General features: G+C 40.3%; 2 protein-coding genes across 3 annotated transcripts in view; both read right to left on the bottom strand.

The window, feature by feature from the left end:
- The window catches only part of LOC132973115 (carbohydrate sulfotransferase 6-like), a 366,303-nt gene that overhangs the window by 176,279 nt on the left and 165,751 nt on the right, over positions 1-24,273 (bottom strand). The window lies entirely within an intron of this gene.
- Positions 7,620-22,857, bottom strand: LOC132973105 (C-type lectin domain family 4 member M-like). Of its 2 annotated transcripts, none has more exons than XM_061036356.1 (7): positions 22,734-22,857; positions 22,215-22,303; positions 21,870-21,971; positions 11,848-13,119; positions 11,606-11,748; positions 10,869-10,978; positions 7,620-8,099 (listed from the first exon to the last, which is right to left on the bottom strand). In XM_061036356.1, exons 2-7 carry the CDS (start codon positions 22,285-22,287, stop codon positions 7,955-7,957), a joined length of 1,845 nt encoding a protein of 614 aa, XP_060892339.1. In that variant the 5' UTR covers positions 22,288-22,303; positions 22,734-22,857; the 3' UTR covers positions 7,620-7,954. The 2 variants fall into 2 exon arrangements, with proteins under 2 accessions (XP_060892339.1, XP_060892338.1); XM_061036355.1 differs by having other exon boundaries at positions 22,215-22,299.

Below are 24,273 nucleotides of genomic sequence, written 5' to 3'. Positions count from 1 at the left end.
GATTCTAACTGGAGGACTTTCAAGTAGCAGTTCATGCTGTATTTTGCAGCTGTTGGAGCGGAAAACAAGACAGATGCTAGGAAAATAGCCATACGGCTCACCGTTGCTGGCACAGAAGCAATAGAAGTCTTCAATACCGTTGTGTTTGTTCAACCAGATGACAAAGAAACTTTCGATGTGATCATAAAAATGTTTGACGATCACTCCCTCTGGAAAACGAATGAAAAGTATGAAAGGTACGTTTTTCGGTCACATGTACAGCACCAGGGAGAATTTTCTCACTGATCTCAAGCTAAAGGCACAGTCATGTAATTTCAAAGATATCAGAGACTCTATGATAAGGGATCAAATTGTGTTTGGGATAAATGATGAGAGGATCAGAGAAAAATGACTCAGAGAAATGTAACTGAAGCTGGATGGTGCCATTAAAATATGCCAGGCCAGTGAGCTGGCAAGCCAGCACGTGCTGATTTTTGATGAGTCTGCACACACAGCAGTGTGCAAAGATAGCTAGGCTATTAATACTTCACTGTCAGTAAAAGGAAAAACAAAGTGGAAGTTTAAGGATAAAAACAAAGACAATGAGATGTTTACTTTTAAGAGATTTGGTGAAAAACAATGTGTTTCTCCAAAGACAGGAAGAAAGGACAAAAAGTGCACCCTGTGGACAAAACAGATGACAGTGATGATTTGAAGTGAAACCTTCTTCATAAAGACAGTGTCACATGATGAACATGACAGCACCCAGGATGCTGGTCAGACTGTAAGTACAGTGAGTTCTGACAAATGGACGGCACCACTGATAGTCAATGGCTAAAAAGAATATCAGTGAAAACCAAAGCACTGAAGGCTTGCACCCATGTCAGTGGAAACAAAGGTAACGTCTTACTTGAATTATGCACCTGTGATGGAAAGCCTCCATCTGTTTCCAAGAATTAAAAAAATTGCACTCCATTATAATGCACCAACACCATCCAGTGCACCAGTAGAAAGACTTTTCAGTCTTGGGAGTCTTGTGCTCACTCCAAAACACAACCGTCTTGGTGATGGTCGCCTTCAACGCCTTCTCCTGATGTGCTTCAACAGATACAGTTGCAGGAAAAAGTATGTGAAACATTTGGAATTTCCTAGTTTTCTGATTAAATTGGTCATAAAATGTGTTCTGATCTTCATCTAAGTCTCAACAATAGACAAACACAGTCTGCTTAAACTAATACCACAAACAATTATATGTTTTCATGTTTTTATTGAACACAACATCTAAACATTCACAGTGCAGGGTGGAAAAAGTATGTGAACCCCTAGGCTAATGACTTCTCCAAGAGCTAATTGGAGTCAGGAGTCAGCCAACCTGCAGTCCAATCAATGAGACAAGATTGGAGGTGTTGGTTAAAGCTGCCCTGCTCTATACAAAACACACTCCAGTTTTGATTAAGAATTGTTGACTTGCATAAAGCTGGAAAGGGTTACAAAAGTATCTCTAAAAGCCTTGATGTTCATCAGTCCACTGTAAGACAAGTTGTATATAAATGGATAAAGTTCAGCACTGTTGCTACTCTCCCTAGAAATCCTGTAAAGATGGCTGCAAGAGCACAACAAAGAATGCTCAATGAGGTGAAGAAGAATCCTAGATTTATAGCTAAAGACTTACATAAATCTCTGGCACATGCTAACATCTCTGTTGACAAATCTACGATACGTAAAACACTAAACAAGAATGGAGTTCATGGGAGGACACCCCGGAGAAAGCCACTGCTGTCCAAAAAAAAAACATTGCTGCATGTTTGAAGTTTGCAAAAGAGCACCTGGAAGTTCCACAGCCCTACTGGCAAAACATCCTGTGGACAGATGAAACCAACGTTGAGTTGTTTGGAAGGAATACCCAACACTATGTGTGGAGAAAAAAAGGCACAGCACACCAACATCAAAACCTCATCCCAACTGTGAAGTATGGTGGAGGGGGCATCATGGTTTGGCGCTGCTTCAGGGCCTGGACAGATTGCTATCATCGACGGAAAAATGAATTCCCAAGTTTATCAAGAGATTTTGCAGGAAAACTTAAGGCCATCTGTTCACCAATTGAAGCTCAACAGAAGATGGGTGATGCAACATGACAACTATCCAAAGCACAGAAGTAAATCAACAACAGAATGGCTTCAACAGAAGAAAATACGCCTTCTGGAGTGGCAGTAACAGGTCTTCTGTTTAGACTTAATCTGACTGAAATGATTGAACTCTGTTTCCTATGAGGGCCAGTAGGCCTAAGCACTTTAATTTCATTTGAAGCACTTCAGTTCCATTTTTTGTCACCTTGAAATGTGGCTGGGTAACCCCATATAGATAATAGTCTAGCTGTAAGTGAAAAGGTTACTTTGTTTGGCCTGTGTTTTTTTTTACTCAAGCCGGTTTTATTTTAGGCTAAGTTTAGCCATATGTTAATTTTTGTGAAATTACTTAAATGACTGAGCCATATCCCTTGAGGCCAAGGACTAATCTTTTTGGTTTTTGATGAAGCATAAACTATGTTTCACTATGCTGTGAACTTGAATTAAAGAGAATAAAGGGAAATAAATGTAAAAAGGATCTTGTCATGTCTTTAGGTGTTAGGTTACAGTATGTAGGCTCTAGCACTATTGATTTTAATATGAATAGGCCTAAAGTTACAGTATTTCTATCACAATTTACCAGACTTTGACATTTTGTCTGTTCTTGCTATGATTGTTCCTTTTATTGCGCCATGAGCCATCACTGCGGCTATTATATTCTACTGTTGTTAGCCTTAAGCCGAGCTCAGTCATAATGCTATACCGCATCACCTCCCACTGGATGTGTAATGATGAGCTGCATTGAGCGCAATAAGATACATTTAGAACGACAAATCCATATTTCCAGTAATTTTGGTGACAGTAACTTAAAAGTAATGCAATAGCTGTGTAATGCCTTACAATTCAAAGACAGTAATATTATAATGTAACAAATTACTTTGAAATGACAGTGGAAACTGGAGGTGGAGAAATTGGAATACGAAAAGAAGGTAATTCAGCAACTTAATTTATTACCAGGCATGGGGAAACAATTTAACTAAAATGTAATTTTTCTTTTGGAACTTGAGAACAAAAGGTGATTGCAAAATAACTCGTAAATTACAGAAAAAAAGCCTGTTCTTGTTTTTAAGAAGTGTAATGGCCTCTCTGACAGCCCTGGCAGTAGGGTGGTCCAGGGTGATGGGATCCACCACATCAGGGGGTGGTGGGTTCACGGGAGGGGTCCTCTCCCTCCTTGCTGTGGTCACATTGTGAAGCACCACACCATGCAATGAGTTTGCAGGCCCGGCCTGGGGCCACTCTGAGGCCATGAAGGTAGCTCAGTTGCAGGTCAGGAGTACGTTTGGTGGTTGAGATGCGAAGGACATCACTGAGATGGCTGTCAGTCATTTTTGTTCTCAGTCTGCTTTTGTTAAGAGTTAACAGAGAAAATGTTGCTCATATGCATGTTGAGCCAAACAGACTGATCATTCTTCCTGCATGGCGTCTCATCAGAGGAAACCTAGCCTTCTCTAAGCTCTGTTAGAAGTTGGGTAGGGAGAGAACCTGATGTAGATCCTTCAGGGAATCATCACACTGCATTTCGATAAGTTCTAGTTGCAGACTCTCTTCCACTTCTTCTGCATCCATCAGGGATGGAGATAACAGCTACATTTCTTTCTCAATGATAACAAAATCTTGGAAGCACTGACGAATTTTGTTATCAGAGATGTCATGACAGACACATATTTCCACCTTTTAGCAGAAAGGTTGGTCTTTGGAAAAGCACATTTGATTTCAGACAGCGTGGGGAAGTGCGCAACATTGAAGTTGCGTAGTTGTGTCTCAAAGAGATGGCGCAAAAAGTTGTGGTACAAGCTGGTCTTTGCCTTGTAGGCTCTTGTTCAGTGTGTTAAGATGATCAGTCAAGCCAGCTCAGCTGTCTAACGAGGTAATGGCTGCCATGCCTGCCCAAAAGGTCTTTACCACACTCTCTACAGATCAGGCTACAGACACACTCTGCTCCACACTAGCCTCATCTCTGAACAAGCTCTGCCGTCTGGTGTCCAAACCCGCTTGCAAAACCCACCCTAGCCCATGGCTCACGGAAGTCATAAGAGAGCAAAGAGCAGGGCTGAGGTCAGCAGAGAGAAAATGGCAAAAATCCAAACAGTCTGCTGACCTCAATGACTATGAGCAAAGACTTGTTTCATTCTCCTCCAGCCTGAAAACGGCCAAGACAACATATTATCAGAACAAGATATGCAATGCCACAGATACAAGAAAAATGTTTTCTGCTTTTAACTCACTGCTTCAACCACCTCCTCCTCCACCCTCCGATCTGTTCACAACAGACATGTTTGCCTCGTATTTTACTGAAAAGGTTGCAACCTTCAGTAACTAGTTTTCTGAGCCTGACCAACTCAGCCCAAAGGCACCAACCAAAAGTGCCTCACTCGACTCCTTCTCCTCTCTGACTGAGGATGAAGTCTCTAAGCTTGTGATAGACTCTCGGCCCACCACCTGTCCTCTGGACCCAATGCCATCAAGCCTCCTGCAGACCATTTCCTCTCCGCTTAATGCTGCACTTAAGCACATCATCAACTCCTCTCTGTCAACGGGTGTGTTCCCCACCGCATTCAAGCAAGCTCGGGTCACCCCTCTGCTCAAAAAACCCACACTAAACCCAGCCCAGGTTGAAAACTACAGACCGATTTCTCTTCGGCCCTTTCTGTCAAAAATACTTGAGCGCACAGTCTTTAAGCAAGTCTCTGAGTTCCTGTCCAGAGTGTCGTGGAAGGGAGAAGTGTCCAAAGCGCACAGCTTATCCATAGGGGTACCTCAAGGGTCAGTGCTTGGTCCCCTTCTCTTCTCCATACACACAAGCTCACTTGGTTCAGTAATCCGCTCTCATGGCTTCTCATACCACTGCTATGCTGACGATACCCAGCTCTTCCTGTCATTCCCGCCAGACGATGTTACAGTCTCTACAAGAATCTCATCATGCCTTGCTGATATCTCTAAATGGATGAATGAACGGCACCTTCAACTCAATCTTTCAAAGACTGAGCTCCTTCTCATCCCAGCCAGTCCCTCTATGCAACCACAGATCAATATCCAGCTTGGAACAACCAAACTCATGCCCACAAAGTCTGCCCGGAACCTGGGTGTCATGATTGATAACCAGCTAACTTTTAAGGTTCAAGTAGCCTCGATTGCCCGGTCATGTCGATTTGCCCTGTACAACATCAGGAATATCAGACCTTACCTGTTAGAACATGCTACACAGCTCCTGGTACAGGCTCTTGTGATATCACGCATCGACTATTGCAACTCTCTACTGACAGGTCTTCCTACATGCACTATCAAACCTCTGCAAATGATACAAAATGCAGCAGCACGACTGGTCTTCAACCTTCCTAAAAGAGCACATGTCACTCCGCTGTTCATCTCCTTACACTGGCTCCCAGTTACTGCTCGCATCAAATTTAAAACTCTGCTGCTCGCTTACAAAACAGTGACAAAAACGGCTCCTCCTTACTTTAACTCTCTCATCCAGGTCTACACTCCCTCCCGCCCACTACACTCTGCTAATGAAAGGCATCGATCCAACCTTCACAACACGGTCCTAAGTCTCTGACTAGACTCTTCTCCTCTGTCGCCCCCTGGTGGTGGAATGAGCTTCCAAACTCCATTCGATCTGCAGAGTCCCTCTGCACCTTTAAGAAAAAGCTAAAGACCCAGCTCTTTCATGAATACCTACTAACTTAATGATGATGGTCTCGATATCATTGATGATGATGATGGTTGTGACGATTGTTTTTGTTTGATAACGATTTCAGCAAGGAAATCAGACAGGAAAGCTCGAAACTTTCTGTGGTAGAGCCCTCATGCTCGAATTATGTCTACAGTTTTCACAAAAGTGTTCATGACATCGCCGAGCTGGATTGTCATGGCACAGAGGGCTTCTTGGTGGATGATACAGTGCATTTTAATAGCCTCACCTCCACTCTCCTGCACCTTAGCGCACACAATAGAAGCCATTTCTTTGCGCTCGCCCCTCGTAGCTGGAGCCCAATCCGTTGTAACTCCACACAGCTTTTCCCATTTAAGTCCCATCTTGTCAGTTGCATCTGACACAGCTTCAAAAATGTCCTCACCCGATGTTGTGCCCTTTAGACTCCTAAGATCGAGCAGCTCTTCCGTAATGCAAATGTTATCATCAACTCCCCGCAATTTTTTTTTTACAGCTGTGCGCTGTCTGTGGCATCTGTGCTCTCATCACATGCAATCAAGTAAAAATCAAAAGCACAAGCTTTCTCTGACACTTGATGTTTGACATTAGCTGACAAGTCTTCCATTCACCTCGCAACTGTTTTTCTGGACATGCTAATGTTGTTATTGTGTTGTCGTGCGATATATGGTACTCACATCTGTTGCCGAAACACGGCAATGGGTGAACGAAAAAATCAAACACTGTAGCTCTCTTCACAACAACAGACACTAGGTGGTTCTTTGAAACGGGCGTTTATTGCTGGAGCAATCTTGTGAAGCATCTTCATCTTTGTATCACATACCAACAAGCCAACATGCCATTCCAACTGTGCCGTGAGAACTGTATTGGCAAATATATCAAGAAATATATAAAGATAAAACCTTATACAAATTACATAATAATTATCTGCACAAACAAAAGTACATTTGACATAAAACAAATACCTCGTTGCACCGCTTGTTGTGAAAAGAGGTTCTTGACTACTTTAAAGTCCTTGTAAAGTCTCTTTCATAGTCTGTTTAAACTTCAGACATCAGTGGTAACAGTCTTCATGCATGTTTACATAAATTCATGGGTATAGGTAACGTGTGCTCAACGTACATGTCTGTCCCTTAATTACGTCGTAGCGGAACCAAAAACAAGGAACTTTAGTTCCACATAGAAACATAAAGATTTTAACAGTGTTTTTAACCTTGTAGCTTAACATCCATGAATTATTATTTATTTATCGAATACATGAAATTATGACAATATGAAATAATTTATGACTCATGAACTTAAAGTTTTATGTAACAGCACTTACAAACACATTTGCCACGGACCCAAGGGGGATGCGTTACTGAGGTTGCTACCTGCTTCCCAGGTGGGTGGACTGTGACCAATTGGGTATGGATTTTAAAAACATCTATTGCTTTTGTGAATATGAGGGATCAGGAAGTGAACTGGCACCTTTCAAGCTACCAGACCAATTTCCAGACTGGGTTCGTCTAAATAAAAATATTTAATTAATCAAAAAGACCAAAAGGCAAAAAAAAAGCATGCTTTCTCTCAATTCAGAGTCCAACAAAAAAGTCCCTCAAAAGTCCAACTTAAATTTTAGCAAAACAGGAATAAAACAAAGGCGAAGCTTCTAGAAAAAAACATACAAGAACACGGAAATCAGACAGGAACCCACACAGGAAGGTAACACGAGGAATCCACAAAGCAACACAGGGTTTGTAGATGTAAGACCACGAAGTAGATGAATGAACTGACAACAAGTGAGAAGGTACTCTGAAACTAAATAGACACTGGGGTAATCAGACACAGGGGAGACTAACTCATCGTTATTTTTTATCTTTAATATTCATTCATTTACATGCATTCAGATTCACCAAACAGATGGAAATATGCAACATGAAGATTTACCAAAGGCCACAATATATTACAGTATCAGCACAAGTCATTGATAGCAAAATCTGTTTTGTACAACATAGCCATGAATTCATGGAGCACAAACCATCCGCCGAATGTTCATTATATGAAATCTTTAACAGGTTACTGCATCAGGGTTTACTTGTTTTGAATTATTAAAGCAAATGCTACAGGATTTGTCTGCCTACAGACTAAAATGTGATCATTTGGACAGAGATGTGTAAGTGTATAATCAGTTATCTTAGAGGGATATTCTTTTTTCACAGACACAGACATTTGTAAAAGAACACCCTTCATCGTTCCACTCTCCAACTTGACTCCTCTGCATCAGTTCTCCACAATCCTGGTTCCCGCTGTAGCTGTTGGGCTGCCCAGCCTCCCAGTATCTGATGTGCAACATATCAGAGAAAAAAAATGTGTATCCTTTCTCATGTTAGACATGTTATTCCCGGCCTAAAGGGTGACTGGGAGGATTGATACCAAGTTTTTTTTTTTTTCTGTTATAGTCTCATGCACATAAATTAAGGCTGTCTCCGACTAAGTATTAACATAGTCTAATCTGATTGGTCAGATTCTGCCTATAGTGACTGATCGTTGAATGTCTTTTTTAATATGCTCATTGATCCATATTCCCATTTGCAACATAAGTGATGAACCACGTAATTAACCCTTTCATGCATGAATAATAAAATCAGGTAACCAGATTTTTTAATATGATTTCTTTTACTTCTTAGGACATGCAAAGTGAAATTATTTTTAAACTATTTTTAATATTTATAATTCTGAAGAAGTTACAGAAATCTGATTGTTTTTCTTTCAGGAACACATTTTCAGTTTTCACATGTCCATTGGGGTGGAGAAATTCAGTTAAATTTAAGTTTTGAAGGATGACCGTCTTTGAGTTTTGGAGTTTTTAAAACAGAAAAAAAAACATGCTTGATGAGCTCAAACCTGCACAGTTTTTGCCTGGAGGCTGCATGAACAGCACAACAGCATACAATTAATAGGAGAAAAAAACCTGATTAACCGAGATGGCCATCAGGTTAAGTTAGAATTGGAGATTGAAGCATCAAAAGACTTTTTAAAAATATTTTTCTGTTTTGATCCACTTGGAGCCACTGGGGCAACGACTCGAACCAACTCTGGCAGCCATCGCTGTGCATAAACACCTTCAAAGCTACGATTATTAGTGTGCCTTCTATACCCGGCTGACAACAGCAGCCTCTGGCTAGTGGAAAATGCTGGTTGACCCAAAAGAGATCCTTTGGTACCTTAACACTAGAAAGACCAAGGCAGTCATTTGGACAGTTTTTTAATTTTGCAATGTAATAAGTTACTTAAAATAAAACCTATGTAACTACAGGACCATGACTTTCCTAAATGTGTCTATATTTTATTCTAGCATTGTTATTTTATCAAAAACACACAACACAAAAGAGTTTTGAGTATTTCTACCTTGAAAGTCCATAGCGGTCATATTGACTGCATACATTATAGCCAGTGTATCATTTCAGTATTCGCTGCTTTTTCCCGCTCTTGAAGGTAGAGGTGGGCGATATGGGAAAAATATCATATCATGATTTTTTTTTGGCAAAATCACAATCACGATTTTTGGTAACACTTTATTTTGATAGTCCGTCTGTTGACACTCAACAAGCTATCAGTAGATATTCAGCTGCATGTCAACAGTGTGTCAGTTGATATTGAACATAACTTTTTCAACAGACAAGTAACAAACATTCAACTTACTGCCAGTAGACTATAAGGTGCATTTCAAGGTGTTACAACATTTTACAAAAAGTGTCTTCCGACTCTCTTATTTTTTTAAACAGGTTATTGATTGACATTCAATTAACTATCTGTAGATTGTCAACTTCTTGTAAATTGACACTCAACTACTCTGAATCAATCTGTCAGTTGAAAATCAACAGTATCACTCATCAAATGACTGAGTGTTGATACTCTGTTGGTTGTCAACTACAGATTAGATTAATTGACTATCAATAGATAAGCTACTAATTTGTAGTTGACTATCTGTTGATTGTGTGTGTGTGTGTGTGTGTGTGTGTGTGTGTGTGTGTGTGTGTGTGTGTGTGTGTGTGTGAGGGTGAGAGAAAGAGAATGCGATAGTTTAAGTACCTACAGCAGAATTAGAAAACAAGAAAGCAATTGTAGTAGCTATGCAAAATATAAATTATATAATAATTATAAATATAATTCAAGTTAAAGCAACACAAAGCTGGACCACAACCACCACTACAGGCACACAATACCTGGCACAAAAAAAATGCACAAGCAGTGCATAGGTATTTTACAAATCAATTTAAGTTATTCTCTAACTTCTTTAGATACAGTGCAGGGAGAACTATAAACTAAAACAAACTCTACACCAACAGAGGGACAAGTCACAATATGGATCTTATCTTTTCTAAGGCAATTACACAAATAATATAACTCTCTGATGCTAATAACAAAACAAAATATCTTGTTGCCCTCATTCAGTCCTTTTTGGCAGAAAAGGTGATGAGCTGCTTTTTCTTTTAATTTCAATTATTTTCTCTGCCAGTTCACCAACAATCTTGTTTTCACAAAGTTTTGCCATGTTTTTGTTCCTTAAACTGCTAGTAGTTAGTTTAATGTCAATCAATAACCTGTTTTAAAAAATAAGACAGTCGGAAGACACTTTTTCTAAAATGTTGTACCACCTTATAGTCTACTGGCAGTAAGTTGAATGTATGTTACTTGTCTGTTGAAAAAGTTATGTTGAATATCAACTGACATTTTATATTTTAATACATGGTCACTTAAGATACAAATGGTGCTGAGGTCTCTGCAGGTATGTAGTATATCACCTCCTGATTGAGTAGACCAGGTTTTTGAGTTGACTGGGAATTACTTTGTGGTGACCTTTCGATACATTTTCTCCAACTGCATTGTTCAATGAAGAATCAACATTTTTTTTAATTCTGTAGGATTTGAACTATTATTTGCTGTTTACATGGGATATAGGTATAAAAGGGATATTAATGGATATAAACGGTAAATGGAGTTTAAAAACTAAATAAAATTATGAACAATTAAGAAACCTCTTATTTTTTACTGCTGTTAAATGTTCTAGTCCAAACAGATTGAAGTTCCTACGGAAACAAACTTACGTAGTGGTGACGGGGGTCCCATCCACCCACTGCCAGGTCCCCTCTTTAACGCTGTCAGTCAGACCAATCCAGGCCTCTACGCCTGATCCCAGCAACCCATTGACAAATGACTGTTAATAGAACACACACAAGAATGATCAACACTCAAATGTACATCCATCTATACCGCTTTTCAGGAGCAGATCCCAGCTGTCATCGGGCTAAAGGCGGAGTTACACCCTGGACTGGTTGCCAGCCAATCACAGGGCCGACAGACAACCAGCCACACTCACATTCACAACTACAAGCAATTTAGAGTCACCAATTAACCTAACAAGCATGCCTTTGGACTGTAGGAGGAAGCCAGGATACCCGGAGAGAACCCAAGCATGCACGGGGAGAACAGGGGAATGGAACCAGGAACCTCCTCACTCTAAAGCAACAGTGCTAAACACTTCACCACCGTGCAGCCCACACACTGTCCTTAAAAAAAGGGTTCTAACACTGCAATGTTAAAGTCCATGCCTCTAAAGAGATAGCTGATATACTTCTTAGAATAGTAAATCATTTTTCCACTTGTTATTTTTTCAAGTAATGCAGTTTATGGCACAAAAACTCCTTATATTGATCATCATGTTTCACCTGATTGTGTTCTAAAAAAATCAATTATTTCCTATTAGCATGTTTACTTCTTACTGCTAAACTGTATCTGCTCCATTCATTCTCAAATACAATGCATCTTTCTTTCTTTCTCCCACCTGTTCACTCCTGCTGTTTATGATGGCCAGATCAGCTCCGAGGTTGATGCAGTAGTCTCTGCTTGAAGTCCAGCTTCTCTTTTCAACTGTTACATAGTAACAGTTTTCATCAAACTTTGTCCAGCCAGTCTGACAAGGCATGTCTATGAATTAGAAACACAGAGAAGTTCAGAATTTTACAGATGATGAATACTAAACTACTTTCAAGTAAATTAGTTTAACTTTTATGAGTAACATCTTACATAGTTTGTTGATCTTCTTCTCTAACTCATCTTTAATTGTTGATAAATTGCTGTAATTGGTCTGTAGCTGCTCTTTCTCCCTCTGCAGAGTATTGTAACGGCCTTGCAATGCTTCTTTGTCTGTGGACAGTGATTGGTATCTGTTCTGAAGTAGGTTGTTACTCCAGGTCAGATTTGTGTAGGTTGTTTGCAACTGGTCATTGTCACTCTTCAGTGAATTGTAACTCCTCTGCAGCTTATCCCTGTTCGTTCTCATCACGTTAAACGATGTCTGCAAGTCGTTCTTTTCTCTTTGCAGGTTGTCACGATTCTTTTGCATGTCATTGTAGTTTGTTTGTAGCTGATTCTTCTCTTGTGTTAGGGTGTTTAAACTTTGCTGCAGCCGGTCTTTCTCTTTAGTCAGGTCGCCTTGAACTTTTCCCATGCTCTTTTGTAGCTGATCATTAACAGTTGCAAGATTGCCGTAATTGGTCTGTAGCTGCTCTTTCTCCCTCTGCAGAGTATTGTAACGGCCTTGCAATGCTTCTTTGTCTGTGGACAGTGATTGGTATCTGTTCTGAAGTAGGTTTTTACTCTGGGACAGATTTGTGTAGGTTGTTTGCAACTGGTCCTTGTCACTCTTCAGTGAATTGTAACTCCTCTGCAGCTTATCCCTGTTCGTTCTCATCATGTTAAACGATGTCTGCAAGTCGTTCTTTTCTCTTTGCAGGTTGTCACGATTCTTTTGCATGTCATTGTAGTTTGTTTGTAGCTGATTCTTCTCTTGTGTTAGGGTGTTTAAACTTTGCTGCAGCCGGTCTTTCTCTTTAGTCAGGTCGCCTTGAACTTTTCCCATGCTCTTTTGTAGCTGATCATTAACAGTTGCAAGATTGCCGTAATTGGTCTGTAGCTGCTCTTTCTCCCTCTGCAGAGTATTGTAACGGCCTTGCAATGCTTCTTTGTCTGTGGACAGTGATTGGTATCTGTTCTGAAGTAGGTTGTTACTCCAGGTCAGATTTGTGTAGGTTGTTTGCAACTGGTCCTTGTCACTCTTCAGTGAATTGCAACTCCTCTGCAACTCATCCTTTCCTCTCCGAAGTTCATCATAGTTCTTCTGCATGTCATCATAGATTGTCTGCAACTGGTCTTTTTCTTTTGTCAAGTTACTCAGTGTGGCCTCGAAATGTTTTCTCTCTGCAGCTGAAGCATTAGAGGTGCCCTGAAGCTGATCTGCTCCAGTGCTGTAACCAGCCTGCATCAGGGCTGCTGACCTGGTATGGTTGAATATGTGACCTGTGAAATGAAAATAAAAAATCTCACATTTTGTAGATTATTGGGATTGTTTTGAAAAATGCCTTTTACCTCTCCTATGCATGTTTTTTAAGTTGACCTATTATGCGAATCCCCATTTAAAACACTATAGTGTTGCAATTCTGGATGCCCACACTAAACGTGGGCATAGTTTGAGATCATGAGGTAAACATATGTTTGAGTTATCCCAGGATGAGCCTGCAGAGTGCGTTAAACAACTTGTTCTGCAAATCATGCAAAAGTTTTTGTATATAAAACCAAGAAATTTACAAGCCGGGGGGGACAGGGAGGGACGAGGAAAGGTTCGGACCTCCGAATAAGTTGATGTGACTGATTTCGCTGTAGCAGGGAATGCAAAATGTGTTCACCCAAAAGTGAAACATTTTTAAAAAGTAATAAATAATTTAATTTTAAAAAATGTCATAAAAATAATAACTATATACAATGATTAAATACACAATATTTCATAAATTAAAAACACTTTAATTAAAACATAAAAAAAATTATATACAATGATTAAAAACACAATAATTCCCACATAAAAAATAATTAAATTAAAACACAAAAAAAAAAACCTGGACCCGGGAATATGTGAGACAGGCATCTCCCTGGTCCAGGGAATATTGAAACACGCGCCGTCATTACAGCGGGTGCAGCAGCCACTAACTGTAACCTGACGTGATTACAACCCATCCCCATTCATTGTGTATTGAAAGCTGAGTGCACACTGTGCTGGGAAAGACGGCGACACAGACCAGGCTGCAGACATAAAGTCTTGGTCTGGCTGCGCAACTTTTATCACATATTTTCTTCCTCACGAGGTCATAATCATGCATGTACAGAAAACAGTGGTATATGTTTTCCGTAAATAAACCTTGTGGAGTGTTCTTTTGATTTAAAGAGTCCTATATTAAAGTTAAAAAGTGACGAGAGGAGTGAGTCGGGCAGCGCGACTCGCAAGCTAGGAGTCTGTGCCACTGCCTCATAACTTTCCCTGCAGGCTGAGAGCTCAACTACCGTATCGCTGAACACAATATAAATCGAAACGCAGGAAGACAGTTTAAACTTTTTTTTCTCTCAGAGACCTTCAAAACAGGGTGCGTCTTATATACCGGTGCAACTTATATTCCGGATTCTATGGTATTTTTAATGACAGCTGTCCTTTTCTATCGGAAAGTTATCCTTAAATGACTTATTTCCGGGCGCCGGGCTTGGAAGGGGAAAGGGGGAGAGATGGGATAAGATGCAGGAAGAGGGATAGGGAGCAAGGTGGTGGGGGGAGGCAACCGTGGAATCGAATTTCACTCTGGGATAGATAGAGTTGTCCAATTAAGTTAGTTTAAAGTCCACAAGTGCTTTGGGGGGAGCTGTTGAAAAATGTCTGCAGGAAGGCCTCATTCGCGAAGGCTGAATCTGCAAAGTAGAAAGATTTTTAATTCCAATTCACCTTGCTGTAATGACTTGAAAATGCACCCAGGGGGGTTTCGAGGGATGCCCGTGCTGTGGGATTATTTCAGAAATATCTGCAAATGGGAGAAAAAGGGAGAAATGATAGCGCAGTCATGCTTCATCTACATTTATTTGAATGGTAAAGGAGCTAGGGTTTTTATTCACCCAGAATGTGATTATGCACATTACTTCCATCTGTGTTAGGGGCCGAGTTATAGCCGAAGGAGGAAAAATAGACGTTTTGAAAATCCGCCAAAAAAGGTTTTTTGCCAATAACTTTTGATAGGAAGTTCGTACAGACTTGAAAACAAGCTCCAGCCCAACTAATTCGTGTAAGACCTTTGCAACGGTACCACCTGCAAGTCTTGCGTTCCTGAGATATAGCCCCTGCAAGTCCCCCCATAGACATGAGTGCAGGCGCGATGTCAATTTGGAAAAGGACCAAAAAAGTGTTGAAAATTCAGATAAACAATATTTGAGTGATCGCCGACAAATTCGGCCAAGTGGAATTTTTAATAAAATGCTTGCAAACCTGACATGTGGCTATTTTGCAATTGTTTAATAACTGCGCTCCTGAGATAAAGGCCCCGCAAGTCCCCCTGTGCAGGTGCGATGTCCATTTGGAAAAGGCATTAAACATTTGTCATTTTATTACCACTTGACCAAAAGTGTTGAAAATTCAGATACACTGTATTTGAGGGATTGCAGACAATTCGGCCAAGTGGAATTTTTTATAAAATGCTTGCAAAGCTGACATATGACTATTTTGCAATTGTTTAATAACTGTAATGGATTTGATTGGACCGTCTTGCCCCTCCCTCCCATGTGACGTACCTGCTGCTGTATAACAATTTCTGTGACTCACCTTAGATCTCTTTCTCTCCCCCATTTCTTCCCCATCAGCCAGACAACTTTGTGCGGCCTTAGAGAGACACGACGATTACGACAAAGACGAGGATGACCCCCGCTCATTTTCCTTCATCATGGTATGAAATACTTTGGCCTTTATCTATTCTATTCATATTAGAATGTGTATTAGTTTACATTTTTTATGTTTTTCAATTGAATTGATGTGTTGAGTGCGAGTTGAAATTTTCAAAGTTTGGAGGGTGTAATTAAGGTGTTTCATTTGACATTCGGATGTTTTTGAGGGTTTTAAATGCCAAGTGTCCCTCTTAATGTCTGCCCTATTGCCATACACTTGCTCTCGTCTTTGTCATAATTTTCCCGCGTCTGGTTTGACATTTAAAGTGCGTACTTTGTTCAACTGTGTGTTACACCTTTATTAACAACATTATTGAAACACGTTAAGACCATTTCTTCTTGAATTGAGAGGCAGGCAGGCAATAAGACCCCATTTAGTGTTAATTATGCGTATTCAAACTCTGCTCGCTATCTATGTCGCTCGCTCGCTTTAAATGTAATGGCAAACTTTTCCTTCACGTTGAGCCCTGATGGCGTTACTTTTGCACATGCATGTATTGCATTTTCGGCGCACTTTTGACAGTTTTTAAATGTTTTTGAGAGTGCATCATTTTCAAATGTATTTCAGAGTGCATCATTCATTTTTTTTTTCTTTTTTTCTCTTTAGGATCGGCCCTGTCCCTTGTGCCCCAACGGGTACGCCAATCTGTCTCAGCACCTGAGGAAGCAGCACAGGGTGGAGAACGAGGAGGAAAAGTCTCTGCAATACTCCAGCTGCAGGTGAGTTTCCATCCGTCCATTCACATCCACCTGTGTTTGTTTTTCCATTTTTTTTTTCATCAATTACATCAATGCTCTGTGATGTTTACAGGTTTGTGGGCAATCTCAGGTGCGCCGTCTGCGACAAAGGCAAAGCCGCCTCGACAAGCACCTCGCCGAGGTCCACAAGCTGGACAAGGCTGTAAGTGTATTGACTTTTCTCCACACTGAGTTATTCATTACTATTAATGAGCAATAAATGTATGGTAATCACAGACACTTTATTTTCTTGTTTGCAGGAGGTGGAGGAGCAGATGAGGGCGAGCAAAAGAGGCGCAATATTGAAGCGCCTCCGAGTTTTGAGGGCAACAGACCCTCAGCCGCCACTGGTGTCAAGACTGGACTTGGCAGTGGCCACCGTCACCTCGCAGGAGGGTATGTAACTTTTACCAGTGCGACCGTTGTGCCTGTCCTGCCTGCCGAAGTTGTAAACCTCACCGGATGCACTTTTTTTTTTGCAGAAGACGGTGAGGATGATGACGTAGCCCCCCCTGCTTCCTTCTCTCCCTGCCCTCCGTCAGCGCCACCATCTCCACCCCTCCCTCTATCACCCCCGTCTGCGGTGGTGGGACTGTCTGGCTCCCCCCGCAGCACACCCGGCAAACCCCAGTTCTTTCCCCTCCTCAACTCCACGCTCCTCGGGCCTCAGAATCAGAGTGTCACCTTTGCGCCCACGCAGGCCACCCCCCTCAGCCAGCACCCCGGCTACTGCCAGGGGTGCGTCCTCCTCAAGGCCTCGGTGGACGGCCTCCGATGGGAGGTGGACCAGATTAAAAATAAAATAATTCAAAAACCCCTGGCCTCATCCCCATCACAGTCGGAGGTAGAGGGAGGCCACCACCACTCCACCAGCACATCCTCCACCACCAGCAGCACCACCACCACAAAGAGTTGCTAACTGGCTGACCTCCAGTTGCTGAGGAGGTATGTTGTTACTCAGGCAGAGAGCTTTCAAAATATACCTTTGTCATATCTGCAGGAGCAATAGGATAAAAGTTAGGCAGGCCCGCTTCATATCAGTTTGTTTTACTATGCCTTTTCCTCTTTCTCTATTTCCTTACAGCTTTGCCCGGTACCTCTCGATCAGAGGCTACACCGCCACGACTCGACGCAACTACCTCAAACAGGTGCGCGAGTTTCTGAAATTCCTCTCCACCAGGGAGAGGACCGGGCTGACCTCGGGCGTGGTGGAGAGGGCCATGGTGACCCTGAAGTCCCTGCTGCACGACACCAGCAGGGACGAGGAGAGCGCAGGGCAGCGTGGGGGTGAGTAAATATTAGGGTGGACCATGCCTCCCATTTGTAAATGAATGACCTACTCACAATGAATTTTTTTATTTTTATTAAATGTCGTGTAATCATTTCATCGACAGACTTGTCGGACGAATCGAGCTCTAGGAGCAGCAGCGCGGAGCACCCCAGGAGGGCACAGCCGGCCACAGGCTCGTCCGAGGAGGAGGAGGAGGGCACCCCCCCGGCAGAGCCCGGCGAGGGCAGCTCTGTCGCTCAGAGCTCAACATCCAAGCAGAGCTCCCAGCACCTCCCCTCAGCCCAGCTTCAGGCCTCGTCCTTGTGTGTTAGTTCAAACCCCAGCTCCAACACTCCTGCTCCTCCGGCCCCCCCTGCCTTCCCTACTCACTCCCACCCTGACTTTCCTACGCAAATTACCCCAACAATCACTCCTTTCACCCCCCAAGACCCCTCCCCACCTTTTTTAATTATTTAATATTTTAATCTAGTCTTCCTGATGTTCTTTTATTTATAAATTTTTCAGTTTTTTTGTTAATATTTAATATTTTAACCTTTTTCTTGTTTGTTAGTGTTAGTTTAGAGTTTGAGAGTTCTGTTTGTTTAATGATGTTTACAGTGAGTGAGTGAGTTAAGGTTTTTTTTAAATAAAAGTTTGTTTGTTCAAAATTTCATATATGACTCATGTCCAATGAATTGAAATACTGAATAATATATTTTATTGTGACAATTTTGGAGTGTAGTTGAAATAGCAAGATATATCTTTCATAGTATTATAACGCCGACTTTTAAACACTTTGCAACTTTTTTCATATGCCAAGTTCAAAAGGGTGATCTCAATCAAAATGGATGCCAACAGTGTCAGATACGTGAATGCAGGTGGAGAAGATGGTGGGTATCAGGGACCTGTGTGTTGACCCTAACTTTTAGCCAGGAAAGATAGCAAGGTCCAAATTCAAACCCTTTTAGACTTTTGTTGGTCATAAAGTGTAGAAAATGCTTCATAGTTGACCCAAGTTTTTTTGTTACTTAACACAATTTATTAAAAATCAACTTTAATTGAAACCGAAATATTACTTAATACATTAGTAACAATTTTATAAACTTTTTATCGATTCAGTCTTTTCCTTTAAACATCCTCCTCAACATTTTGAGCAAAATGACCACCACCATAATATTGTGTGATAGGACAGATGTTGTTGAGGGTGGGGATTGAGGGTAGGACCGCCGCCATTAGCTTCCGCGGCGGCCGTCCAAATAAGTCATTTGTTCGGGAGAGGGTTATGCTAAGGTTGTAGGGGGGGAGGGGAACCTTTCTGGGGCCCAGCCACATGGAGTGCACCAGTCAGGTTAAATAAAACACTGTCCATGCTAAATTTAAGCAATGACAACCATTTTTTAACCAAAAGACTCACCATTTTTAACACAACAAAGATACACATTTTATTTATTGTTGCCTGTCTCAAAATGTAATCCCAAGTACTATTGGAAAAATAAGACACCAAGAATTAAACTGGCTACATTACAAAAACCAAAATTACTAGGGAGTCTTGAGGCACCAAATTTTTACCACTACTCACTTGCAAACCAGCTTCAATACATTTACAATTGACCCACTCCAATTAATCAGATAACACATGGATAGACATAGAACAGGGTCACAGCAGTCACATTTCAGACTTATCATTTCAGCCAGACCATTCCTGTTTCAAAAATTTAACAATCTCAACAACTCTGACAGCCTGGTGGACATTCCACAAAATCACTTATTCCACCATTGCACCCTCTAATCTTCCACCCTTTTGGCACAATCCAGACTTTCTCAGAACTAAAAAAACGATCAACTTCCACAAATGGAGAGAAAAAGGCATTACCCATCTCAAACATATCTTCCACAATAATCAGCTGCTCTCAATCCCCATTTTGGCTCAGCATTGGGAGCAATCAATTTCTAGAATATCTGCAAGTTGAATCATCTGTTCAAACAACACTTAAAACTACTCCAACCAACTTAGACCCTCCTCCATCAACCTTAGCTCCAATTAACATCACCTCCCACAAAAAAGCTTTTGTCAAAAATATACAAAATAATATCCCAGGCTGACAAAACCTTATCAATTCTAACAGAAAAATGGGTTATAGACCTCTCCATTGCTCTCAATGCCAACTTCTGTTTTATGACAAAAAAATCCAATTTACAACTCAATACAATACACAATACAAAATATTCCACAGAACTCACCTCACTGGAAAACAAAAATGTTTAAAATGGGTTTCTCTTCTCAAATCTGCCCACACAACTGCACAGACAACTACATTCACGCCACATGGTTTTTCTCCCCTATTAATTAATATATTTATTTCCCTGTTAAAAGCCATTACATAAATACACAGAATTTATTTTTTCTTCTTCTTTATTATTTTATTTGTTACTAAGGCACCTGCTAAATCATCTACCTCTTTGAGATTAACTCCATTGACTGTAGCAACAAAATTATTATTTTGGGAGACTTTTAACAAAAATTGGTCAGATAGGTCTTCTAGTAAAGATAAAACAGTTTTATCCCTTATCTGAAGCTGACACAATTAATTAATGAGCCCACAAGAGTCACTCCTTCCTCTCGGTCTCGATTGGATTTTAGTTTCACATCCAGATAGAATCTAAAAAGCTGGTGTTTTGTAGCCTTTAGTAACCACTATGTAGTGTATTGTGTGTGGATTATTAAAATACCTAAAGAATGTCTAAGAAATAATTTTCAAAGTCCAAAACAATTCTGGAGCAAAATAAAAAAACATTCTCCATACATCAGTCAATTGCAATACTACTCAGCTAAGAGTTTGCTGATACGCATACACTTTTGAATGACCCCGCACTTATTGCATGCGCTTTCAATCAGCACTTCTCACTTCACTTGTCAAAGTTCCTTTGACTTTCAAACAACAGCTCCTTTAGATGTCCAATATGCCATTCTTGATTTGAAAGAGTGCAGTGGTTTTGGACTTGATGGAATTGAAACCAAGTTCATCAAAACTGCATCTCATATACTAATTTATCCATTGGCTGATCTGTTTAATCTCTCATTATGTACTCTGGAAAACTTCACGTATTACTCCTCTTCTTAAGGGTGGTGACAAAATATTCATAATCAATTATCCTATTAACTTAACAATAATAATATCCTTTCTCAACATCAACTTAGTTTCAGATCTAATTATTCTACAACTACTGCTCTCTTAAAATTCACCAACGATGTTTTCTCAGCATCTGATAATGGTAAACTTACGCAATATTTATTGATCTCACCAAAGCCTGGTCTGGTCATCATTATCTTCTCTTGGATAAACTCCATAAGATTGTTCTGTCTCGTCATGCTTTGCTGTGGTTTAACACGTATTTTCACAACAGAAAGCAATGTGTGGTTTTCTGAGGGTGTATGTGCTCACCCAACAGATAGGTGTGCATCAGGGCTCAACTTCAGGACCACTTTTATTTTCTATTTTGATCTTTCTCTCAGTCTTTCTGATTGTTCTATGCAATTTTATGCAGATGATACTACTAAATGCAGTCTGTTGTGTTGTTTTGTAAGTGTATTGTCCCTTGTCTTGCAATAAATCAAAGAAATGAAAAAAATGTAATCCCCTTTTCTTAAAATTGTATGAGCCTGAGCCTTTTTTTGTTTTTGCATTGTAATTAATTTATATTTAATGTTAGGCCAGTAATGTCCGACTTTGGAGCTGCACAACAGTCCGTATGTAAGAAAAGAAAGAGGAGGCTGATTTGACCCCAACAACAACTTGACAACAATCTTTTTTTTCAGTCAGCTCCAAATGCTGATTGGAGGTAGCCTCAGAAGGCATATGGTTGCCAGGAGGCTATAGCGCTTATGATCCAACACACATGTTTTGGTATTATTAAATTATAAACGCAGAGTGCCCAGCCAGATCTTTGGGCTGGCCTAGGCAGCTCTGCAGCGTTCTGCCCCTGAAAGGCTTCCAGAGAGCTAGCCAATCAGAAGAAAGTGGGGAGGCGGACCTTAAGGAGACGACAACTTAAATAACAGTTTCAGGCAGTCTGAAATGAGGGATTTTACTCTCGCCAGTATAATATTGTTTTTTTTTAGATGCAAATCATGCAAAGCTGATCTACAGATTTACATGACTGAAATGTGAAAATTTGTATAATACTGGATATTTAAAAATGAGCTCTTCTTGGATTATTTAATCTTAAAGACCAGGTGGAAGTTGAAAAATATAAGAATAATATTCAAAGAGACAACACAGAAATAACTTACAGTCGAGAAACTGTCCTACGTTCCCAGCCAACAGGACAGCACATAGTAATCCAAGACCCACGGAGACACATCTGAAAGGAGGGTTTCTTCTCTGAAAATCAACTGTATCGACAATAAAAAGACAATTTAATAATCCCATAGGGACCGACTTGCCTCTTCATCAAACTCTACCAAGGAAGAAACACTCTAGAAAAACAGTTTGTGAGCATCTACATAAAGTTTCAAAAGTGTTTCATGTTTATCAACACATTTCTGTCCAAACTCACATGGTTTACACTTCTTAATACTTGTGCTCAATACTCTTGATGTTCTGTCTTGTAGTGTGTTTTCAGGTTGATACGTTACCTTTTGTCACAAGGCCCTCCATGGTGAGGTTCCTCGTCATATGTATGTTGTCATCAATGTCCATCGGCTCCATTGTGATAACTGTCTCACTGTTTTCAAGTTAAGAAGAAAACTTGTTTGTAATCAGTTAAATATAAAATGATGGGTCTAAACACTCATACAAATTCTAGTTTCAGAACCCATTATTCTTTGCTTTCTCATGCATGCCTCAGTTTTAACTTAAAATCATGAAATAACATAAGATGGGACATTGACAGTTTGATACTGAATAATTTAATAAAACTCAGCAGGTAATATAAGAGACCTATTTGCTATAAATAAGGTTAAATGATATCTTGTAAGTTATTTGTTAAGTTCAAACAATTAAGCTTACTTGAGGTAATAAAAGTTTTTAAGAATTAATGAAACCATTTAAAACTGCAAGAAGCACTCAGAATAGGTCTAGGATGAAAATGAATTCAAGTTTTGGTAAAATATTTATTAATGGAAGTGGAATAAAGTCACCAAATGTGTACTTACCATGAATCAAAGGAGACAGAAAGGAGTCTGTATCACTTCAACTGCATTCCCATAAAGATGCTGATTTACAACGAACATCACAGACGTGAATGATAATGCAGAGTTATATTTATTGTGCAGATAACAGGAAGCTCCTTTTGCCTATGTCATCCAATGTTTGACTGAACATTCAGATGTACTGTATTAACAAGAATCAAGCGGGAGTTCACCAGTTATCACACAGTTGTTTTTTAGCTCTCAGGCGCCAGTCCTTCATCTTCTGCAGTTTCCGTTCCTTCTTCCCACAGATTCACTTCCCACTGAGGTCAAACAGGACAGTGACAAAGTTACAGGGGATAAGTATAGGTAGGGTGTTAGCCATGTAGCCACTTTCAAGAAGTTCAAGAACATGCATATTTAGGGCATTAGCATTTTAAGACCTTGTTGAAAATCAATGTTTCTCAAACCCTCTTTGGGTAACACTTAAGGTCACAGTATTCACCATTAACTGGCTTATGAGCATGCTAATTGGTAGCATACTGGCTGCTTTTTAGTAATTTGTAAGTACTAATACCTTATTCTACATGACCATATTCTATAGCTATTGGCTAAATTATGCTATATACAGCACAGAATTGCAAACTTGGAATTGGTTGGGATTGCTCCACCTGATTGTGACACGATTCTGAGATAACATTTCTATACAGCAGATTTGTTATTAAAAATAATTATCTCTGACCAATGCTATCAATGTGCCCAGCTGTTGAATGGGTTTGAATGGATTATAGTTGCTGTGCAGACAAATTATTTGAACCAATAGACTGCTATTGGTTGAAGAATTAAAACTGTGCCAGATTCAAAGTATGAACTAGAGGCAGACATATCTGGCTGTTTTAACTAAGTTGTATTGCCCTTTTTGAGCCCCTCGTTGTTTTATGACAAATTTTTATGAATGGTTCATATATATTGTGATTCCTTTATTGTTTTATGTCTGAAACCAAGCAAATTGTGCTGCTGCCTGTCTTGGCTAGGACACTCTTGTAAAAGAGATTCTTAATCTCAATGAGACTTTTCCTGGTTAAATAAAGGTTAAATAAAAAAGTGGCAGCATGCCTGCTCATATGTTTGTGTGTCAATATATGAGGTCTTTTCAAAACACATTCATTTTTTTGTTGAAGACATGGGGCCCGTTTCTGAAATAAGGTTTTGTGCAAACTCTGAGTCAGTAAACCCTAAAATGAGGGAAACTCTGGGTATTCTGTTTCAGAGGGGGAGGTCACTCAAACCAGAGAAAGAGGAGTAACTCCAGCCCGTTTCAGAGGGCAAGGTTACTTTACCTCTGAGTCAGTTACTATGGTAACTGAGTCTGTGAACCTAACCTGGTCGGGAGCAGGTTTTCTTCAATGAACCCTGAGTTTCTCTCAGTCTCCACCCTCTTTCAGAGCCAGAAACGCTGTTTCATTTCCTCATTCTTTCATTCAGTCCGTATCACACGCATGTTAGTGAAGATTCACCGGTTGTCTGAATAAAAATCCAGGTTGTTTTAATATGATATGTTAGG

This window comes from Labrus mixtus, chromosome 4 (assembly GCF_963584025.1).
Source record: "Labrus mixtus chromosome 4, fLabMix1.1, whole genome shotgun sequence".
NCBI classification, from domain to species: Eukaryota; Metazoa; Chordata; class Actinopteri; order Labriformes; family Labridae; genus Labrus; species Labrus mixtus.
This window is presented reverse-complemented; position numbering and strand designations above follow the sequence as displayed.